This window comes from Canis lupus, chromosome 10 (genome assembly GCF_048164855.1).
Source record: "Canis lupus baileyi chromosome 10, mCanLup2.hap1, whole genome shotgun sequence".
NCBI lineage: Eukaryota > Metazoa > Chordata > Mammalia > Carnivora > Canidae > Canis > Canis lupus.
Window position 1 is genome coordinate 23,398,395 of NC_132847.1, and position 18,810 is coordinate 23,417,204.

The window sequence follows — 18,810 nt, forward strand, 5'->3', positions numbered from 1 at the left end:
TGGCCCCTCCCCCTGCTCACGTACATTCTCTCTCTCAAAAAAAAAAAAAAAAAAAAGGTAATGAACTAGTGATAATGCAATAACTTGAGTGAATCTAAAAACAACAACAAAAAAAAAAAACAAGAACATGTTGACCAAAAGAAGTAAGACATAAGAGAATGCATACTTTTCTTTCCATCTATATGAAATTCTAGAATAAGCAGAACTAATCTGTGGTGAAAAAAATCAGAAAGTGGTTACCTCTGGAAGATAGGTAAAGAAGGGTCTGGAAAGAAGTACTAGGGAATTCTCTGGGATGATGGAAATATTGTTTATGTTCTCATGGGTGGCAGTTACACATATATATACATTGTCAAAACTGATTAAGCAGAACATTTAAAATCTGTGAATTTATGCATGTAAAGTATACAAATAAAACAGCTATAATTTCCTCAAAAAACTTTGAGAACTTCTGTTCATCAAAAGACATCCTTAATAGAGTGCCAAGGCAAGCCAGACATAGAGTAAGAAAATGGATTTGAGTAACCAACTAAGGGCTCATCTCCAGAATAGAGAACGCCCACAAAAGAGTAAGAAAAAGACAGATACTCCAATAGGAAAATAAGCAAGAGACTTGAATAAGCTCTTCACAAGACAGAACGTTCCAATGAACAAATGGAAAAAAAATGATTAATAAGACTAATCATCAGGGGCACCTGGGTGGCTCACTGGGTAAAGTGCCTGCCTTCAGCTCAGGTCATGATCTCAAGGTCCTGATGAAGCCCTGCATTGGACTCCCTGCTTAGCAGGGAGTCTGCTTCTCCCTCTCCCTCTGCTCCTTCCCCCACCCCAGCTGGTTCTCTCTCTCCCTCTATCCCTCCCTCTCTCTCTCCTCTCAAATACATAAATAAATAAAATCTTTTAAAAAGAAAACGACTAATAAATCAGAGAAATGCAAAGTCAAACTACAATGAGATACCACCTCTATATATCCACCAGAATAGTTAAAATTAAGGACACCAATGATGCCAAAGGCTAGCCAGGATGTACACCAACAGGAAGTGTCACACACTGCTAGTAGGAGTATAAATTGGTTCAGTCACTGGAGAAAAATGCTTGGCGTTAGCTACGCAAGTTGAACGTATGCATCTAGCAAGTCAACTCCCAGGTATATACCCATCAGAAATGCAAACACTCTTGCAAGCAACAAAAGATATGTATATGTATAAGAATGTTGCTAACAATGTCATCCATAATAGTCTGATACTGGAAATAACTCAAATATCCACCGACAGCAGCCCAGGAAAATTTATTACAGCATACTTTTACAATAGAATACCATACAGCAATGAAAATGAATGAACCAGCATGACGAATCTCACCATCATAATGTAGAAAGAAAGAAATCAGTCACAAAAGAATATATATACAGTGTGTACTGTAGGATTCAATTTATATAAAAGTCCCAAATTACAGTGTTTAGGCATATGTACTTCGGTGATAAATTGAAAAAAGAAAAACAAGGTAGTGATTGCTGCGAATAATATCTCCCCATGGAGAGAAGAGAAGAAGAGGATAGAGAAGAGAAAGGGGAGCTTGGGTGCTGACCAAGTTCTATTTCTCTATCTGGGTGATTAGCTATGCAAGTATTTGCTTTGTAATAATTTATTAGGCTGTACACTTGCTTAATGTATTTCCTACAGTATATTGTTATACTCATAATAAAAGTAACTTTATTTTTTAAAGCTTCTATTTATTTATTTGACAGAGAGAGAACAAGTAGGGGGAGCAGCAGAGAGAGAGGGAGAAGCAGGATCCCCACAGAGCCCAGGACTCTGGGATCATGACCTGAGTGGAGGGCAGAGGCTTAATTAACTGAGCCACCTAGGTGCCCGTAAAAGAAACTTTTTTTAAAAGATTTTATTTATTTATTTGACAGAATTTGCTGTTCTCTTTCCCCTCCATTTCTCCTTGGATGTGTCTTCCTAGAAGCACAGGTATCTACAACAGGGGCCGGGACATCTTAGCCCTGGCAAAGCTCAGGGCATTCGAGTTAGCCCTCCAGATTCCAGGCCCTTTCTCACATGCAAAGGTATCAGAAAATGTGTTTGGCCTAACCCTGGAGCTGCAAAATGGGGAGCACTCAGCTTTAAGTTCAGACCTAGAATGTAAATTCAACCCAGACCTGTCTGATTCCAGAGTTCACCATGGTTAGTACTTCTAACCCAAGGCACTCTCTTTTTTTTTTTTAACATTTTATTTATTCATAGAGACACAGAGAGAGAGAGAGGCAGAGACAAAGGCAGAGGGAGAAGCAGGCTCCATGCAGGGAGCCAGACGTGGAACCCGATCCCGGGTCCCCGGGATCACGCCCTGGGCTGGAGGCAGCGCCAAACCTGCTGAACCACCAGGGCTGCCCTCTTTTTTTTTTTTTTTTTTTAAGGTTTTATTTATTTACTCATGAGAGACACAGAGAGAGAGAGAGAGAGGCAGAGACACAGGTAGAGGGAGAAGCAGGCTCCATGCAGGGAGCCCGACGTGGGACTCAATCCCCGGTCTCCAGGATCATGCCCTGAGCCGAAGGCAGGTGCTAAACCAACTGAGCCACCCGGGCTGCCCGGCACTCTTTTACAAGGGTCTCACATGGGAGTGCCATCCAACCCACATGCCAAGGGGTGGCCTGGCAGAGAGGCACAAGGGATCCTACGAGAAGGGTGTGCAGGAAGTAAATGATTCCCAGAACATGCCATCATTACTCAGCAGAGAAGTGAGACAGTTTGGGGGCTGTGAGAAAAAGAAGCATAGGGTCTTAAAGCAGAGATATTAGGGTGTCAGAGAAAAGCTTCCTCGGGAGCAGGGGCAGAGGAGTCTGGGACTCCTCCGGGAGCCGAAAGAGAGGCAGGCTTGGAGCTTAAGGCGTAGAAGCTGCTGCTTTCTGCTCCAGAATCAGGTTCCCTGAGTCACTTCACCCAAACAGCAGGTCACCACCACCGGGTTACTGAAATGGGAGTCAGAAATGACCCCAGGTCTATGTGCATGCAGAATCTGTCCCAGCAACTTCCTCAAGTCGGAGTTAAAAACACAAGTGAACAGAATTCTGTTCACAGACTGACCTCAAACCTCAGGACAGCCTCCTTCTCCACTCCCTTGGAAGACATCAGGCCCTCAGCAAGACTTTCAACCTCAACTTCTGCTGAGAAGGATGGAACTGCTCGCCGCTGGACCCAGGAGGGAGGCAAACTATTGCACCAGCAGAACAGGTTGAGAAAAGGCAAAGTCAGTCAGGGCGAGAGAAAGAACTGGACGCTTTGGGAAGCTGCACCAGCAGTGGCATCCTCCACTCCTTTTGCCTTCATGGACAGCAGCTGCTCTGATCAGAACCTGGGATTTGGGGGAAGGGCTATTATCGCACACAATGTAGGAATGTGGCTGTTCGGATAAAGCTGACACACACGCACACGTCTTGGTTCTCCCCTACTGAGTGCAGGTCTGAGTCCCAAATGTCAGTAGTATTATTAGACTGAATGTCAACTATATGAGCCTGTGCTGAGCCTCCTTTGTCTTTTCTTACCTAATTTCACAAACACATCACTGAATAATTTCAAGGGACCTAGTAGGAGCCAGGCAGTGCTGAATATGGGGCCAGAGATGACTAAGAGCCAGTCTTCTGTTCTCAAGCTTACATTCTGGGGCAAGGTATTGAGAGGGCTGCCCCCTGCACACATTCTATTAAGAAACTGCACTCACCCTCATGAGATCACACCTAAAATCAAAACCCCAGTCACGACATTCCTGCCTGCACAAATTCAAAATGTCTGTTTCTATCTACCTCACAAGTTTTAAAACATCCCTTTTCAGATAAGAAATAGAAGCTAAAAGGTAACCTATTATGCCATTCGTTCCAACACCTGGTGCAGAATGCCTCACCTACCCAGAGTGGGAGAAGGGTACAGAGAGCACACACAGGTCAGCTACACTGTGCTGTAAGACTCAAATGCGGTGTTGGTAAATTGAACTCCAATAAAAATAAATTTATTATAAAAAAAAAAAGACTCAAATGCGGGTCTTGCTCAACAAGGAGTCTGCTTGAGATCCTCTCTTCCTCTCTCTCTCCCCTCCCCCTGCTCATGCCCTCTCTCTCAAATAAATAAAATCTTAAAAAAAAAAATGTTTTTTAAGTAATCTCCATACCAAACATGGGGCCCAAACTCACAACCCCAAGATCAAAAGTTGGATGCTCCACCAACTGAGCCCACCAGGCATTCCCAGCAGCATTTTTAATCAATGTATGATGTGATGCTCCAAAAGTCAAAGACTACTTGATTGCAGCACTGGGGCTTGGAATGCAGAGACTGTGCCATCAGGAAAAGCCCAAGAACCCTAGATCCACTAAGATGGTACAAGCTTCCTGATAGGGGAACCTTCAACAGGGGCACAAAAGGGAGGCCAGAATACTAGAAAGCATACACTGATGTAGCTCCTTTACTTTTCTTCGCAAACTTACTTTGCAAGAGTTTTCATTAAACTTCAGTACCTAGCAGAAAACTGGACCTCACATAGGATTTAGAAATCTAAGAGGATTCGTAGAGGCAGAGTACTACTGCCAAAAGGAACAAAAGCAAGCTAGTCAGTTTATCTTGTTCCCAAAGCACGACCTCTCTGTCACCACCCAAATGAAAGACTCATGCCATCATTAAAATGAAACATACTTATAAAATCATAGATTTATATCTTTGCCATTTATTTTTAAAATCTTATTCAAAATATTAAATAATACAATTTCAGATATGAAAAATTACTGCAATAAAACAGTTCAGGTGTATTTCCATTGTGCTCCCTTCCTTATTAGGACAGTAAATTGTCCACCTGAAAGAAATGATGGATTGCCCTACTTCTTCCATCTTTACACAAAGCACATGCTCACTGGCTCACCTGGGCTTTCTGAGTAGGTGTTTAACATATATTAGGGATTATGTTTTCTAAAAAATTGCAGTGACATTTGTAAGTCAACCATGGTTTAAATCACATATTTACAAACTGATCAACTCTTTATTATATAAAGACAGGCTAAAATGAAATACATTAAATAATTTCCAGTTGCTGTGAAAAACAAAACAGAAGAAAATAAAACAAGTACATGGGGAGAAAAAGTCAGTGTACACATATATCCTTTATGTATACAAACAACTTCATTGAGGTATAATTTTGAAAAGCCTAGATAAAGTATTACTTAAGTGATAATGGCCCCTAAGGTTTATTCAAACTTACTATAAAGTAATAAACAAAATGAACAAATCTGATATAATTTTAAACTCTGCTCCTTGCTTGAAAGCTTGGAGGAACCCGTGCTACAATCAATTGCTAACTAAAAGCAACTGAATTTGTATTTAATATTTTGCCACAATTTCTACCTCTAAATTTAATTCAGTAATTTAAGCCAAAATACAGTATCTCTATAACATTTTATCCACGTCCACTGCAAACTGCAGAGTCTCTCTACTGCCAGGATTTCTAGAGACATTTATTAATGTTTTGCCTAAAATTGTGGTCAGATTGAGCAATATCATTATCTTAAGTTATTTTTAAGTTAAATTATCCAAAAATATCCAAAGCAATTTTCCTGGAAGAAAAAATGTTACTTATATGCCAAGCACTATTACACACATCCTTGTAGATTATAGTTTGGGAGCACAGAATGTATGCTTAAAAAATAGTACTTGGATGGCAGAAAGAGAATCTGAGCCAACAGTACCAGATATGTTAGGATTTAGTTACAAGGTTGGGATCTTTTAAAACCAGTATTACTAATACTTCCAAAAGAAGTAATAAAGAAATCTAAAACAAAACTAACAGATAATGCTTAGCTCCACATTCTGGACACCTGATTAAATTTACCTCTAAAAGTGTAGATAAAAAATTATATACTCCTTGTTTGTGACATTTCATTTCCAAAGCACCAAGGCAAAATAAAGAGAGACCCATCTCTCTAAGTACCAACTGCCTATGGCAAACATCTGCACAATATTATATAAAAAAGTCAAGCAAATAAAATTACATAATAAGCAAACTCAAATCACAGTGCTTTAAAAAATATAATCATTGGTAATCTTCAGAGAAGGCATTGCCTCATTAACATTCTGGTCTAGACGATGATATTCCACTGTTTTGGAACAAAGACCATCACGCCATTTCCTGCTTTGAACCAGAAGGAAAATCTGGAAAAAATAAATAAACAAACAAATAAATAAATAAATTAGATATGCAAAAAAGAAAGTGGGGATATGCTAAAAGTATAACAATTATAATAAGTGTATTATCTCTGTCCTAGGCCCCCAAATTCAGAAAGCAAAATAACAACAACAGAAGGGCTTTATTTTCCATTTTGTAAAAAAAGTAAAACAGTGCTTCTCAAAATTTAATGCAGAATGCTTGCTGAAGATTGATTCTGGGTTCCATCTGCAGAAATGAGTTAGTAGATCACAGGGGAACCAAGGAGTCCCTTAGGTAGTTATAACAGAGATGGCCCAACATTCAAAACTGGGATAGAATATCACTGGCATTCTAAATAAATATGTATTTATATATTCAAAATAAATATGTATTTTACAACCAGGAAAAAAGTTATTAAAAGATCATTAAATTCAAAGCTTAATTAATTAAAAGTATATATAAGCAATTAATCTTTTTCCACAAATATTGCCACTGAAGTAGCAATGCTAACTTAAGACATACAACCTGTTTTTTAAAAACCATCAGGCTCCCCAAAGATACAGATGCAATGAAACGCCGGAACACCTGCACCCCAATGTTTATAGCAGCAATGTCCACAACAGCCAAACTGTGGAAGAGCCTCGGTGTCCATTGAAAGATGAATGGATAAAGAAGATGTGGTTTATGTATACAATGGAATATTACTCAGCTATTAGAAGTGACAAATACCCACCATTTGCTTTGACGTGGATGGAACTGGAGGGTATTATGCTGAGTGAAATAAGTCAATCGGAGAAGGACAAACATTATATGGTCTCATTCATTTGGGGAATGTAAATAATAGGGAAAGGGAATAGAGGGTAAGGGAGAAGAAATGGGTAGGAAATATCAGAAAGGGAGACAGAACATGAAAGACTCCTAACTCTGGGAAACGAACTAGGGGTGGTGGAAGGGGAGGTGGGTGGGGGGTGGGGGTGACTGGGTGGCGGGCACTGAGGTGGGCACTTGACTGGATGAGCACTGGGTGTTATTCTGTATGTTGACAAATTGAACACCAATAAAAAATAAATTTATTAAAAAGAAAAAAAACACCAGGCTTTGGTTTCGCTAATTAAAAAACCTTTCAACGTTTTTTTAGAAGCACACAAGATAAAGCATTGTCTGTAATTTGTTGAAATACACCACAGATTTACAAATTGATCAGACATCTTGATATTTTACCATCAATTTACACTTGGCTAAAAAAGAACAAAATTCTGAATCATCAAAAACATTAGTAAGAAATGGAACAGATAAGAAAGGATAATTAGAGGGGCTGAAAAGACCAAACATACCTTCCTTTTGTTGTGATATGTAATGTAAACAACAGCAATACAAAAAGCAAAAATAATAAGATGAAAAAAGAAATGGCTATCTTCCTCTTCAATATTTGAGGATGGGCTCTTAAAAGACCTCACTGACTGTTCAATTTCCATGTAGTTCCTGTTTTCTTCCAGGGCCTCACTGGACTCATCGTCTCTGGGGCTGGTGGTCCAGTCATAGTCTGGTTCTCCATAGTCTCCATTGTCCAGAGTGTCTTTGGCAGTGGACGGAGAACTATTGAGCGTGAGAAGATCCTCTTCCTCTATGCTGGGATCTTCATTGTTACCTGTTTCCTCTTGAGACAGAGAAGTAGTAGGTGAGGGATGAGGGGCCACAGATGCTCCTCCACTTTTCTCTGTACTAGCTGTGGGTTGGAGAGTGGTGCGGATTTGGAAGACAGAAAGTTTGGTTTGGTTTTCATGTGTTACAGCACTCGTACTTGGAGCAGAAACATCTGGCTGGAGTACAGTGTGGCTCGACAAATTGGTTTGTGGAAGAGCTAAAATAGTGAATAAAGAACATTAAACTGAAATCTCCAACTTTATCTCCACCAAGCCAGAAGCATATTTACCTAAAATTTTCACTAAGCATTTCTCTTTGGTAAATTCCTCTCTCTTTTGTTATTTGTTAATATGCCTCAATAGCCAGCAATCCGTTACATTTCTTCTTAGTCAATTATTCATCAGGTAATAACTCTTTAGCCAGAAAGAAATGAAAGACCTACTACATTACATAGCCTGTCACCAAAAGAAAAAGGAAAGAACAGAGAGGGATAACTTTAGGTAACAATGGTGAAATTCACACAAAGCTCTCATCCATCCCCTCTGTTTTCATTTCACATAGAGGCTGGACTTCAGAGTAACACCTGTCCAGACTGCACACCATCCCCAGAACAGAGATTGGTGGCTGATCCTAGCTCAAGTAGGCCACAAACTAGATATAGAAAGGGAATAAAAGGAAAAGGAGAGAAAATGAGTGGGAAATATCAGAGAGGGTGACAGAACATGAGAGACTCCTAACTCTGGGAAATGGACAAGGGGTAGTGGAAGGGGAGGTGGGCAGGAGGTTGGGGTGACTGGGTGACGGGCACTGAGGGGGCACTTGACAGGATGAGCACTGGGTGTTATGCTATATGTTGGCAAATCGAACTCCAATTAAAAAATATACAAAAAATAAAAATAAAAAATAAAAACTAGACATAGAATGCAAACCTAAATATTTTCAAAATATACAACAAATTTAAGAGACGCTATAAGCAAGCTGCAGGCAGCATTTCTAAGTGATGCCAGAACCAGAAGGCCTCCTCTGCCAGTTTTCTTTTTAAGTATTCTTAGGTAGAAGAAAGTGAAAACTCCTAAAGGGGAAGAAATGGAAATTGAAAACTAAGTGTGAAGTAGATTTTTTTTTTTTTTTTTTTTTTTGAACTAGACTATTTTAAAGCTTGGGAAAGGCAATCCAGGTATGGGAATGACACCAAACACATACAAGTTCTTATTTCCTTATGCTCCTACCCACTCAGTATGGTTTACTACAGTAAAGTATTTACAGAAATAACTCTATACACCAAAAGTTCAGAAGAATCCCTGATGAAATTTAAGTGTTTCTAATTAACAATCTAATATAGTATCTGTTAAAAAAAAAAAAAAAAAACTTCAAGAGCATCCATTATATTTGTTAAAAAAGGAACTGTCTGGGGAACCTGGGTGGCACAGTTAAGTGTCTAAGTCTTGGTTTCAGCTCCAGTCATGATCTCAGGGTCATGAGATCTAAGTCCTGTGTTGGGCTTGGACTTAGCAGAGTCCACTTAAAACTCTCTCTCTCTCTCTCTCTCCTTCTGTCCCTTCCCCTACACTCTCTAAAAATAAATAAATCTTGTAAAAAAAAAAAAAAAAAGTGATTGTCATATGAGATCTAAAAATATACAGATACTATTTTAAAGTCTATCAAATTAAAATATTTTATAGGGGTAAGTTAAACCAAATCATTCCTGGACTTTCACAAATGTGTACATGCACATAAATTAGCAACCTAAAAGGCTACTCTTTGTTCAAACATGTAATACTTGAATACATGAATATACTGTGGTTTGTTGACACCTATTTTGTATAGAAAGTTGACACCTATTTTGTATAGGAAAAATAAATAGCTAGTTTTAATTGGACTGAATGGAATCTCTTAGAAAAAAATAAACTAGCAAAGTGGTAAAAAAAAAATATTAGTAAAACTGTCTTAAATACTTTCAACAGTTGGTTCCTTGAAACTTTCCATTGGAAGAAAAGAAACAGGGCCTACAAATGCCTACATTATTCAGAAAACTATTAACAGGAATTTCTTAAAAGAATTTTTACATTTGCATTTACAAATTACTATTTCTCTGGTAGATTTAACTTTCCTGCCAAAATTGGGGAAAGTATGATTTAAACTATAACTTTTTAAACCTAGAAGCAACTAACTAATCGTGACTTTTTTAAAAATTGTTTTTCTATACTTGACTTTTAGAATAATCATGTACATTACTCACTTCGGCAGCATATATACGAAAATAGAATAATCGTGTATTTTTAAAGGACACAAGCTGATAGGAGTGGGAATGACTGTAATTGTCCACACCAGCCACCTCTCTCTATGTCCAGAAACTTATCCACTGTGCACTCTGGAATTCAGTCAGATATAAGCAAATCTCTTATCCTTCAATTTCTTGTTATAACTGAAAACTAGCTCTCCCCTAAAGATACACTTTCCCTGAAGCCCTTTTAATTAAAAGTTGTTTTTTTACCCACATCCTTGCACCACTGAATTTGGAAGGGGGAAAATTACTGGGGGTGGGGGGCCGAGGGGCCCTTTCAGACCATTATCCCATTCCCCTCCCTAGATGCACCAGCCTTGATTCTCCTAGCATCACCTATCACCCTCTATAATCTTTGTCCATGAACTCCAGGTCAACGGTTCCTATTCTCAATTATTTTAGCTCCTGGCTCTAGAATGAACTCTAGTTCAATCTACTCAAGTACTGTTTTGATTTCAAAATCCTTGACCTCTCTTCTGATGAGCCAGACCTCCCCCTTAACTTGTCATATCATGGTCAGTATCCTCACAAATCTTCCACGATCTAAATTTCACGCATCCTACTTGCTGACATGACCATCTATCCTAATTCATTCAGGATTCAGGACCTACAATTATCTGATCCTACCATCTTTTCAGTCCTCCGTGGGCCACCATCCCATACTTGCCCAATACTCTTGTCCTCTCTCTTTATCCAGATTCAGTTTTATAGTCAGCTATTAACCCTCCCTTATGTACACCTCCAGGCCCCTAACCCCTTTCTCACCTTGTCCCATTCACTTGGCAAGGCTACATCCCAAGTAAAATCAAATTTTCTGACTACTCCCCCATCTGCACCAAGCAGCTGAACAGATCTAGAAATAAATACATGACCATATCACTGTTTTTATTTTATTTTAAATTAAATGCCAAAAATTCAGGCACACATGCAATGTTGTGGGCAATTATACTCTATTTTTCTAGTCCATTTACCTTCCTACTCCCTTAGGAGACTATTCATACGCTCCTCTATTCTCAAACTTTCCACACCTTCTCTGTTGTCCTCATTCTCAATGGATGACATCACTTCCTAACTTCTCTGGGAAAAAAGGAAGCCATAAGAAGGGAACTTCCATGAACTACCAGAACTCTAGACTCATAAATCCAACTGCAACTTGACATCTCCTCTTGGATGTCTGACATTCAAAATGAATTCTTACTTAGGCTTCCAGGAATATGGAGTAGACAAATTTTCCCTATTCCTCCACGGAAAACAATTAACCCTGTATATTATATAAAAAATAGCTTAAGACTCTGAAAGGTAGAGAAAATAAGGCAGAGTGGTTAGAAACCTCAGGACCTGAGAAACAACCTAGTGGGAACTTCCCTGGATTTTTCTTTTACCTCACATATTCTGGACTTCTAGCTAAAGAAACCAGCAACCTGGAAACATCAGGGAGTATGTACACAAACCATCCCCGGACCACAAAAAAAAAAAAAAAAAAAAAAAAGCCTGCTCTCTCTAACCAAAAAATCAGGAGAGAGGCAGCCTAGAAAGAAAGAAAACTTTTAGATAATGACTGCTCTACTCCAGGCAAACATCTACAAAAACAAAAACAAAAAACCACCACTGTGGCTCTCCTCGCATCTACACAAGCAAAGGCCAAGTAGAGAGCCTAGACTTCCACCCTCAGCAGGCTGTGACAAACTGCCTCTTCCTCTCCACAGTGTAATGGTGTCAGAAGAGGCCTAGTGGAGAGTTAAGACTTTAATCATCACCCAGTAGTAAGAAAGCCACCCTCACTACCATATAAGTACAGACCATGAGGGGAGACAGAACCCCCACCCTTGTCCAGAAAGTAACAAGAAGACTATCACCCTTTGGGTGTCAACAGAGATCAAATGGAGACCCTAGATTTCTACATCTATCTGACAGTACTGTAGAGCAACCCCTCCTCCCCTGCCAGAGCAATGTCATAAAAAGCCAACTAAAAAGAGAAAAGTTTAAGATCAGTCTTAAAAACACAAACTATAACTCACCCAGTATGAAATACATCATACCAATAGCGCTATAACTATTAATGCAATTAAATCTTGAATTTTAAAACTCCCAAAAAATTAATCTCCAGGCCCAAATGGTTTCACTGGAGAATTAAATGTTTAAAGAACTATCACCAATTCTACAGAATCTCTTCCAGAGAACAGAAGGGAACACTGTTCAATTCATTTTATGAAGGTAGTATTATTACCCTGATACCAAAACCAAAACACTACAGAAAAAGAAAACTGCAGACTAATATTTTTCGTGAATAGCTGCAAAAATTCTTAACAAAATATTAGCAAATAGAAATAAGTCATATATAAAAAGAATGATATTCCATGAACAAGGGTTATTCCAGGGATGCAAAACTGATAGTATTCAAAAATCAATCAACGCAATCCACCATATTAACAAGCCAAATGAAACTTGACCTAAGCCTCACACCTTATACAAAAATTAACTAAAAATGGTTCACAGGGCTCAGTCAGAGGAGCATGGGACTCTTGATCTTGGGATGGTAGGTTCAAGACCCATGTTGGGTGTAGAGATTCCTTTAAAGATAAAAATAATAAATAAATACAATAAAAATAAAATGGATTACCAATTTTTTTTAATTTTTTTATTTTTATGATAGTCACACAGAGAGAGAGAGAGAGAGAGAGAGAGAGAGGCAGAGACACAGGCAGAGGGAGAAGCAGGCTCCATGCACCAGGAGCCCGACGTGGGATTCGATCCCGGGTCTCCAGGATCGCGCCCTGGGCCAAAGGCAGGCGCTAAACCACTGCGCCACCCAGGGATCCCGGATTACCAATTTATTTATTTATTTTTTTTTTAAGATTATTTATTTATTCATAGAGACAGAGAGAGAGAGAGAGAGAGAGAGACAGGCAGAGGGAGAAGCAGGCTCCATGCAGAGAGCCTGACGTGGGACTTGATCCAGGGTCTCCAAGATCATGCCCTGGGCTGCAGGCGGCGCTAAACCGCTGCGCCACTGGGGCTGCCCCCGGATTACCAATTTAAATGTAAAATGTAGGCATGCCTGGGTGGCTCAGTTGGTTAAGCACCCAACTCTTGGTTTCAACTCAGGTCATGATCTCAGGGTAGTTAGATCAAGCCCTCCCCGTGCTCCTCACCCAGCATGAATTCCGCTTGGGATTCTCTCCCTCTCCCTCTTCCTCTCCCTCCCCCTCTGCCCCTCCCCCTACTCCCTGCTTTTGTAAGCACAGGCACAGGCTCACTTGCTAGCACTCCCTCCCTCAAATAAATAAATCTTCAAAAAATAAAAATAAAGGTAAAATGTACAACTATACAAACTTTTAGAAAAAGACAAAGGAAAAAAAATCTGCAATCTAGGACTAAACACAAATTTGTAGACTTGACACCAAAAAACACAGTACATAAAAGGAAAAAAACCCTATAAATTTGATTCTATCAAAATGAAAAAAATTTGCTCCACGAAAGACTTTCCTGTGAGGATGAAAAGATAAGCTATACAAAGGAAGAAATATTTGTAAGCCCCAACCCAAAAATGGACTAGTATCCAGAATACAAAAAGAAATCTGAAAACTCAAAAAATGAAAAAGCTAACAATCCAACTAGAACACAGGCAACAGACACAAAGGTACATTTCACTGAAGACATATATATATGGCAAATAAGCACAGGAAAAGATATTATGCATCAGGGAAATGCAAATTAAAGCCACAATAAAGATATCACTACACATCTATCAAAATGACTAATATAAAAAGTAATGACAAAACCAAATATTGGCAAAGATGCAGAGAAGCTAGATCACTTAAGTGTTGCTGGTGGTAACATAAAATAGGACGACAATGCCAGGGGCAGCCTTCGGCCCAGGGCATGATCCTGGAGACCCAGGATCGAGTCCCACGTCGGGCTCCTGCATGGAGCCTGCTTCTCTCTCTGCCTGTGTCTCTGCCTCTCCCTCTGTGTGTCTCTCATGAATGAATAAATAAATAAAATCTTTTTTTAAAAAAAGGACAGCAATGCCAGAAAACACTTTGGCAATTCCTTAAAAAACTAAATATGTAACTACCCTATGATCCAGCAATTGCACCCCTGGCCATTTATCCCAAAGAAATGAAAACTTACAATCACACAAAAAATCTGTACATGAACATTCACAGAATAGCCAAAACCCGGAAACAACCCCGATGTCCTTCAAAAGGTGAATGGTTAAACAAAGTGCAATATATCTATACAATAATGGAATCACTCAGCAATAAAAAAGAACAAATGAAACAACTATATTAACCTCCACAGAATTATGCTAGGTTAAAAAAAGCCAATTCCAAAAAATTACATACCATAGGATTCCGTTTATATCACATCCTTCAAATGATAAAATTAAAGAAATAACAGATAAGTGGTTGCCATGATTTCAAGAGGGAATGGGGGATAGGAAGGAAGTGGGAGTAACTATACAAGAGCAACACAAGAGGGTGATGGCAATGCTCTTTTAGTGTACCCAAGTCAGTATCACGACTGTGATACTGTATTATAGTTTCTTAAGATGTTACCACTGGGGAAACTGAGTAAAGGGTACATAGGATATGTATTATATCCTACAACAGCAAGAGAATCTACAATTATTTCAAAATAAAAAGTTTAAAGAAATGTATTTTTACTTCCCACTCCAAAAACAAAATAGGGACACCTGGGTGGCTCAGTGGTTGAGCGCCTGACTTTGGCTCAGGGCATGATCCTGGGGTCCAGGATGGAGTCCCACATCAGGCTTCTTGCAGGCAGGCTGCTTCTCCCCTCTGCCTGTGTCTCTGCCTCTCTCTCTGTGTCTCTCATGAATAAATAATTAAAATCTTTAAAAAAAAAATTAAACACATTACACATTAAATTGAGGTGGTCATTTGGGAGTAGTTTGATGGCAAAAATAGAAAGTAGGTACTTTTGAAATGGCATGGCAAAACTTAATCATAAGGTGATCATCCAGTGATCTAAAATAATGCTTATATTAATTTTTTTAGATTTTGTCAAAATAAAATATAAAACTTTAAATTCCTTACAGATTGCCAAGAATACACCCAAGTATTTAAATTTTAAGAAACCTTATATGGAAAAAGTTTAAATAAATCTAATGTAGTAACTTTCTATGCTTACTTGAAGTTTGGAACTCAACACATCCTATCTAGGGGCACCTGGGTGACTCGGTGGTTGAAGCCACCTGCCTTTGGCTCAGGTTGTGATCCTGGGGTCCTTGGATCGAGTCCCGCATCAGGCTCCGGGGGGGGGGGGGGGGGTCTGCTTCCCCTTCTGCCTACATCTCTGCCTCTGTGTCTCTCATGAATAAATAAGATTTTTAAAACACACACACACCCTATCTAGACTGTAAGCTTTTTTATTAAGAGTACTTTGAAATCACTCTACCATAAGGTATATACTGCAGTGTAGCTGCTTCCAAGAGCATGTATGTTAGTTTACATTTTAAATTATTTTCAGTAGAGAATAAGAATTTTAAACTGAAAGATTTAATAAAGAAAAAGGTTACCTAAAATGTCCCAATATAGATCAAGCAATCATTTATGGGGCTCTAATAAATAAAGGGACAAGAGGATACCTTAAGAGTCCACACTTCCCCCTCGCTTGCCCCTTCTCACAAAATTTTCAACCAAGGGAAAAGCTGTTTCTGAAACTACAGTTACCAGCTATATCCCTCAAACTGTATGTCTTAAGCATTCCAGTAAGAAAAATAAATGTTTAACTGTCAGGTTTTTTCTTTAATGATTAAATAACCAAAACAATCATGATACGTAAGGACTTTAGGAATAGGAATATCTGCATCAACCAGACAAACCCTCGTTATGTTTACTCATGATGAAAGGCCTTGGGAAAACAAACCTCAGTCCTTCCCCCACAGACTTAAAATGCTTCTGGGATGGGGGCTGCCCTAACCTCAGTGCTGCTGAGGAAACCTAAGGAAGTAACCACAGCACTGTAGTAGACAAATTATGGCTAGACAGCCCGGCCCCTGTTGGCAAACAAGAAAACACTATCCTATTCACAGGTTTTCATTTGAAAATTCAAAAAACATATAAGAAGAAAAACAGGACTGTGTCTTGATCTAAAGGAAAAACGGACTACTGAACAAAATACTGCTTAATCATTACAAATTCTTATTAATGGATTTGTTCTCCCTAAGTCTCAGGCCGTAGGTTACATATTTATTTCCTGATAAAGCCTTCAATATCTTCATTCACAATGTAACATTTCTAAGAAAAGAAATACTTAATCATGCAGCATTATTTACAAGAGCCAAGATATGGAAACAATCTAAATACCCATGGATGGATGAACAGATCAAGATGTGGTATGTATACACAATGGAATACTACTCAGCCACACACACACAAAAATGAAATATGGCATTTGTAGGACACCTGGTTGGCTCAGGACTGATCCCGGAGCCCAGGACCGAGTCCTGCACATGGGGCTCTCTGCATGGAGCCTGCTTCTCCCTCTGCCTGTGTCTCTGCCTCTGTGTGTCTCTCATGAAGAAATAAATAAAATCTGGGGGATACCCGGGTGGCTCAGAGGTTGGGCGCCTGCCTTCGGCCGGGGGCATGCTCCTGGAGGCCTGGGATCGAGTCCCACATGGGGCTCCCTGTGTGGAGCCTGCTTCTCCCTCTCTCTGCGTCTCTCATGAATAAATAAAATCTTTTTTAAAAAATAAAAAGTAAATAAAATCTTTAAAAAAAAAGAAATATGGCATTTGTGACATCACATGACATGACCTTGAAGCATTATGCTAAGCAAAATAAGTCAGACAGAAAAAGACAAACACCGTATGACCTCACTTATATGTGGAATAAAAAAAATCAAAACAATGGGTTCCCCGGGTGGCTCAGTCAGTTAAGTATCTGCCTTCTGCTCAGGTCATGATCCTGGGGTCCCAGGATAGAGCCCCACACTGGTGCTCCCTGCTCAGTGGGGAGTCTGCTTCTCCCTCTGCCCCTCCTCGTGCTCATTCTCTCTCTCAAATAAATAAAATCTTAAAAAAAAAAAAAAAAATCAAAACGAAACAAACAAGCAAACAAGCCAAACTCCCAGAGAAGAGACTAGACTGATGGCTGCCAAAGAGCGTGTTGGAGGCTGGTGAGCTGGGAGAGGAGTATCAAAAGGTACAAACTTCCTGTTACAAAATAAGTAACTCGCAAGGATGCAACATATAGAGCCGGGGTGGCCATCGTCGAGAATATAGTAATGCATATTTGAAAGTTGCTTAGATAGAAAATCTTAACATTTACTCTCATTACGAGAAAAGATCATTTTTAATTCCGTATGGTGATGAGTGGTAACTACAACTATCGTGCCGGTACGTTCCTAGTGTCTACAAATGTCAAATCATGAGGTTGTACCTCCGAATCTCACGTGTCACATGCCAACCACGCTTCAATAAATAACAACAAAAAAGTCTAAGAGAATTTTAATTAACTAATCAAATCCTAACGACCCTATTAAAACGAAGCAGCCTCGTCCGGCTAAGGCAGGGCACGGAGAACCGCGTCTGCAGTGTCCTGTCCCCCGTCGGGCTCCTGCTCGCCGAAATGCGGCAGCAGCCGGGCGGGGTCGGCGCCCGCCCCCCAGGTCCTCACCGCTGCCCCGCGCGGGAGAGCGCCCACACTCCCCTCCCCGGCGCCTCTCCCCCTACGCTGCCCCCCCGCCCCGCCCCGACACCACACCTGACTGCGCCGTCCCGGCAGCACTTGCTCCCTCGGCCCCCTCGCGACTCGCCCCTGCGAGCAACCTCGCAGACCCCCACCGCCACTCCCGCGGCAACGCGCTCGAGTCCCGGGCCCACGCCACCGCCCCCCCTCCACGCCCACCCGCGCTCGCCGCTTCCGGCTCCCTGGATGGCCGCATCCCCCCGCCGCGCTCCGGGCCCGCCGGAGACTCCTCCCGACAGCCTGCTCGCCCACCTCGCCCCGAGAGACGCTGCCGTCTCCGGACGCCGCCATCTGCGCCGGACACTCGGAAGCGCCCGCGCCCTGGCCGGGCCCGTCTCCCCGCCCGCGCCCGCGCCCGCGCTGCCGCCGCGCGCCCTTTACCCCTGGACGTGGTGGCGGACGCGAGCAGGAGCGCCAGGACCAGCGGCCGCGCCAGCACCCCGGACGCCTGGAGGCCCGGCGAGGGCCGCAGTTTCGCTCGCACGGCTCCCCTCATCCTCCTCAAGGCAGCAGCGGCCATAACGGACTCCGCCGGGAGCCTGCGCTGTTGCTAAGCTCTACGGCATGACGTCAGACACTGCGTGAGGCGCCGCCGCCAGAGGCATCTGCGTCTCAACGTGATGACGTCGCAGCCTGGCAGGGAGCTCGGGAAACCCGGACGCGGAGGAAGGGCACCCAGCTGTAGCGAAGGGCAGGCCCCGCCCAAGCCCGTTGGCGGTTCGGGTTGTAAAGTGTTCGCTGCCGGGAGGGTCGGGGCAGCCCCTCCCTGCCTGCCGCGTGACGGGCGCCGTCCAGGTCGTGAAAGTGTTTTAAACGTTGGCGTTTTTATAAAGACTGTGTTTCAGTAATCGCTGCACCCAAAGTGGGGCTCGAACTTACGACCCTAAGGTCAAGTGTGGCCTCCTTTACGGACTGAGCCAGCCGCGTGCCCCGAAAACATTATTAAAAGGAAGAAGCGGGGCGCCTGGGTAG

The 18,810-nt window shown here is 41.3% G+C and overlaps 1 protein-coding gene across 1 annotated transcript; it reads right to left on the bottom strand.

Moving 5' to 3' along the window:
• Nucleotides 1–4,699: 4,699 nt before the first annotated feature.
• C10H5orf15 (chromosome 10 C5orf15 homolog) lies at nucleotides 4,700–18,418 on the bottom strand. The gene is made up of 3 exons (XM_072841015.1): nucleotides 18,220–18,418; nucleotides 7,524–8,050; nucleotides 4,700–6,194 (listed from the first exon to the last, which is right to left on the bottom strand). Exons 1-3 carry the CDS (start codon nucleotides 18,356–18,358, stop codon nucleotides 6,063–6,065), a joined length of 798 nt encoding a protein of 265 aa, XP_072697116.1. The 5' UTR covers nucleotides 18,359–18,418; the 3' UTR covers nucleotides 4,700–6,062.
• Nucleotides 18,419–18,810: the final 392 nt, after the last annotated feature.

Coding starts and splice junctions, on each gene's coding strand:
- C10H5orf15 (XM_072841015.1), bottom strand. CDS start 18,358: ATGGCCGCTGCTGCCTTGAGGAGGATGAGGGGAGCCGTGCGAGCGAAA. Junction 8,051..18,219: donor GTCCGCCACCACGTCCAGGG/GTAAAGGGCGCG, acceptor TCACTATTTTAG/CTCTTCCACAAACCAATTTG. Junction 6,195..7,523: donor CATATCACAACAAAAGGAAG/GTATGTTTGGTC, acceptor TATTTTTTCCAG/ATTTTCCTTCTGGTTCAAAG.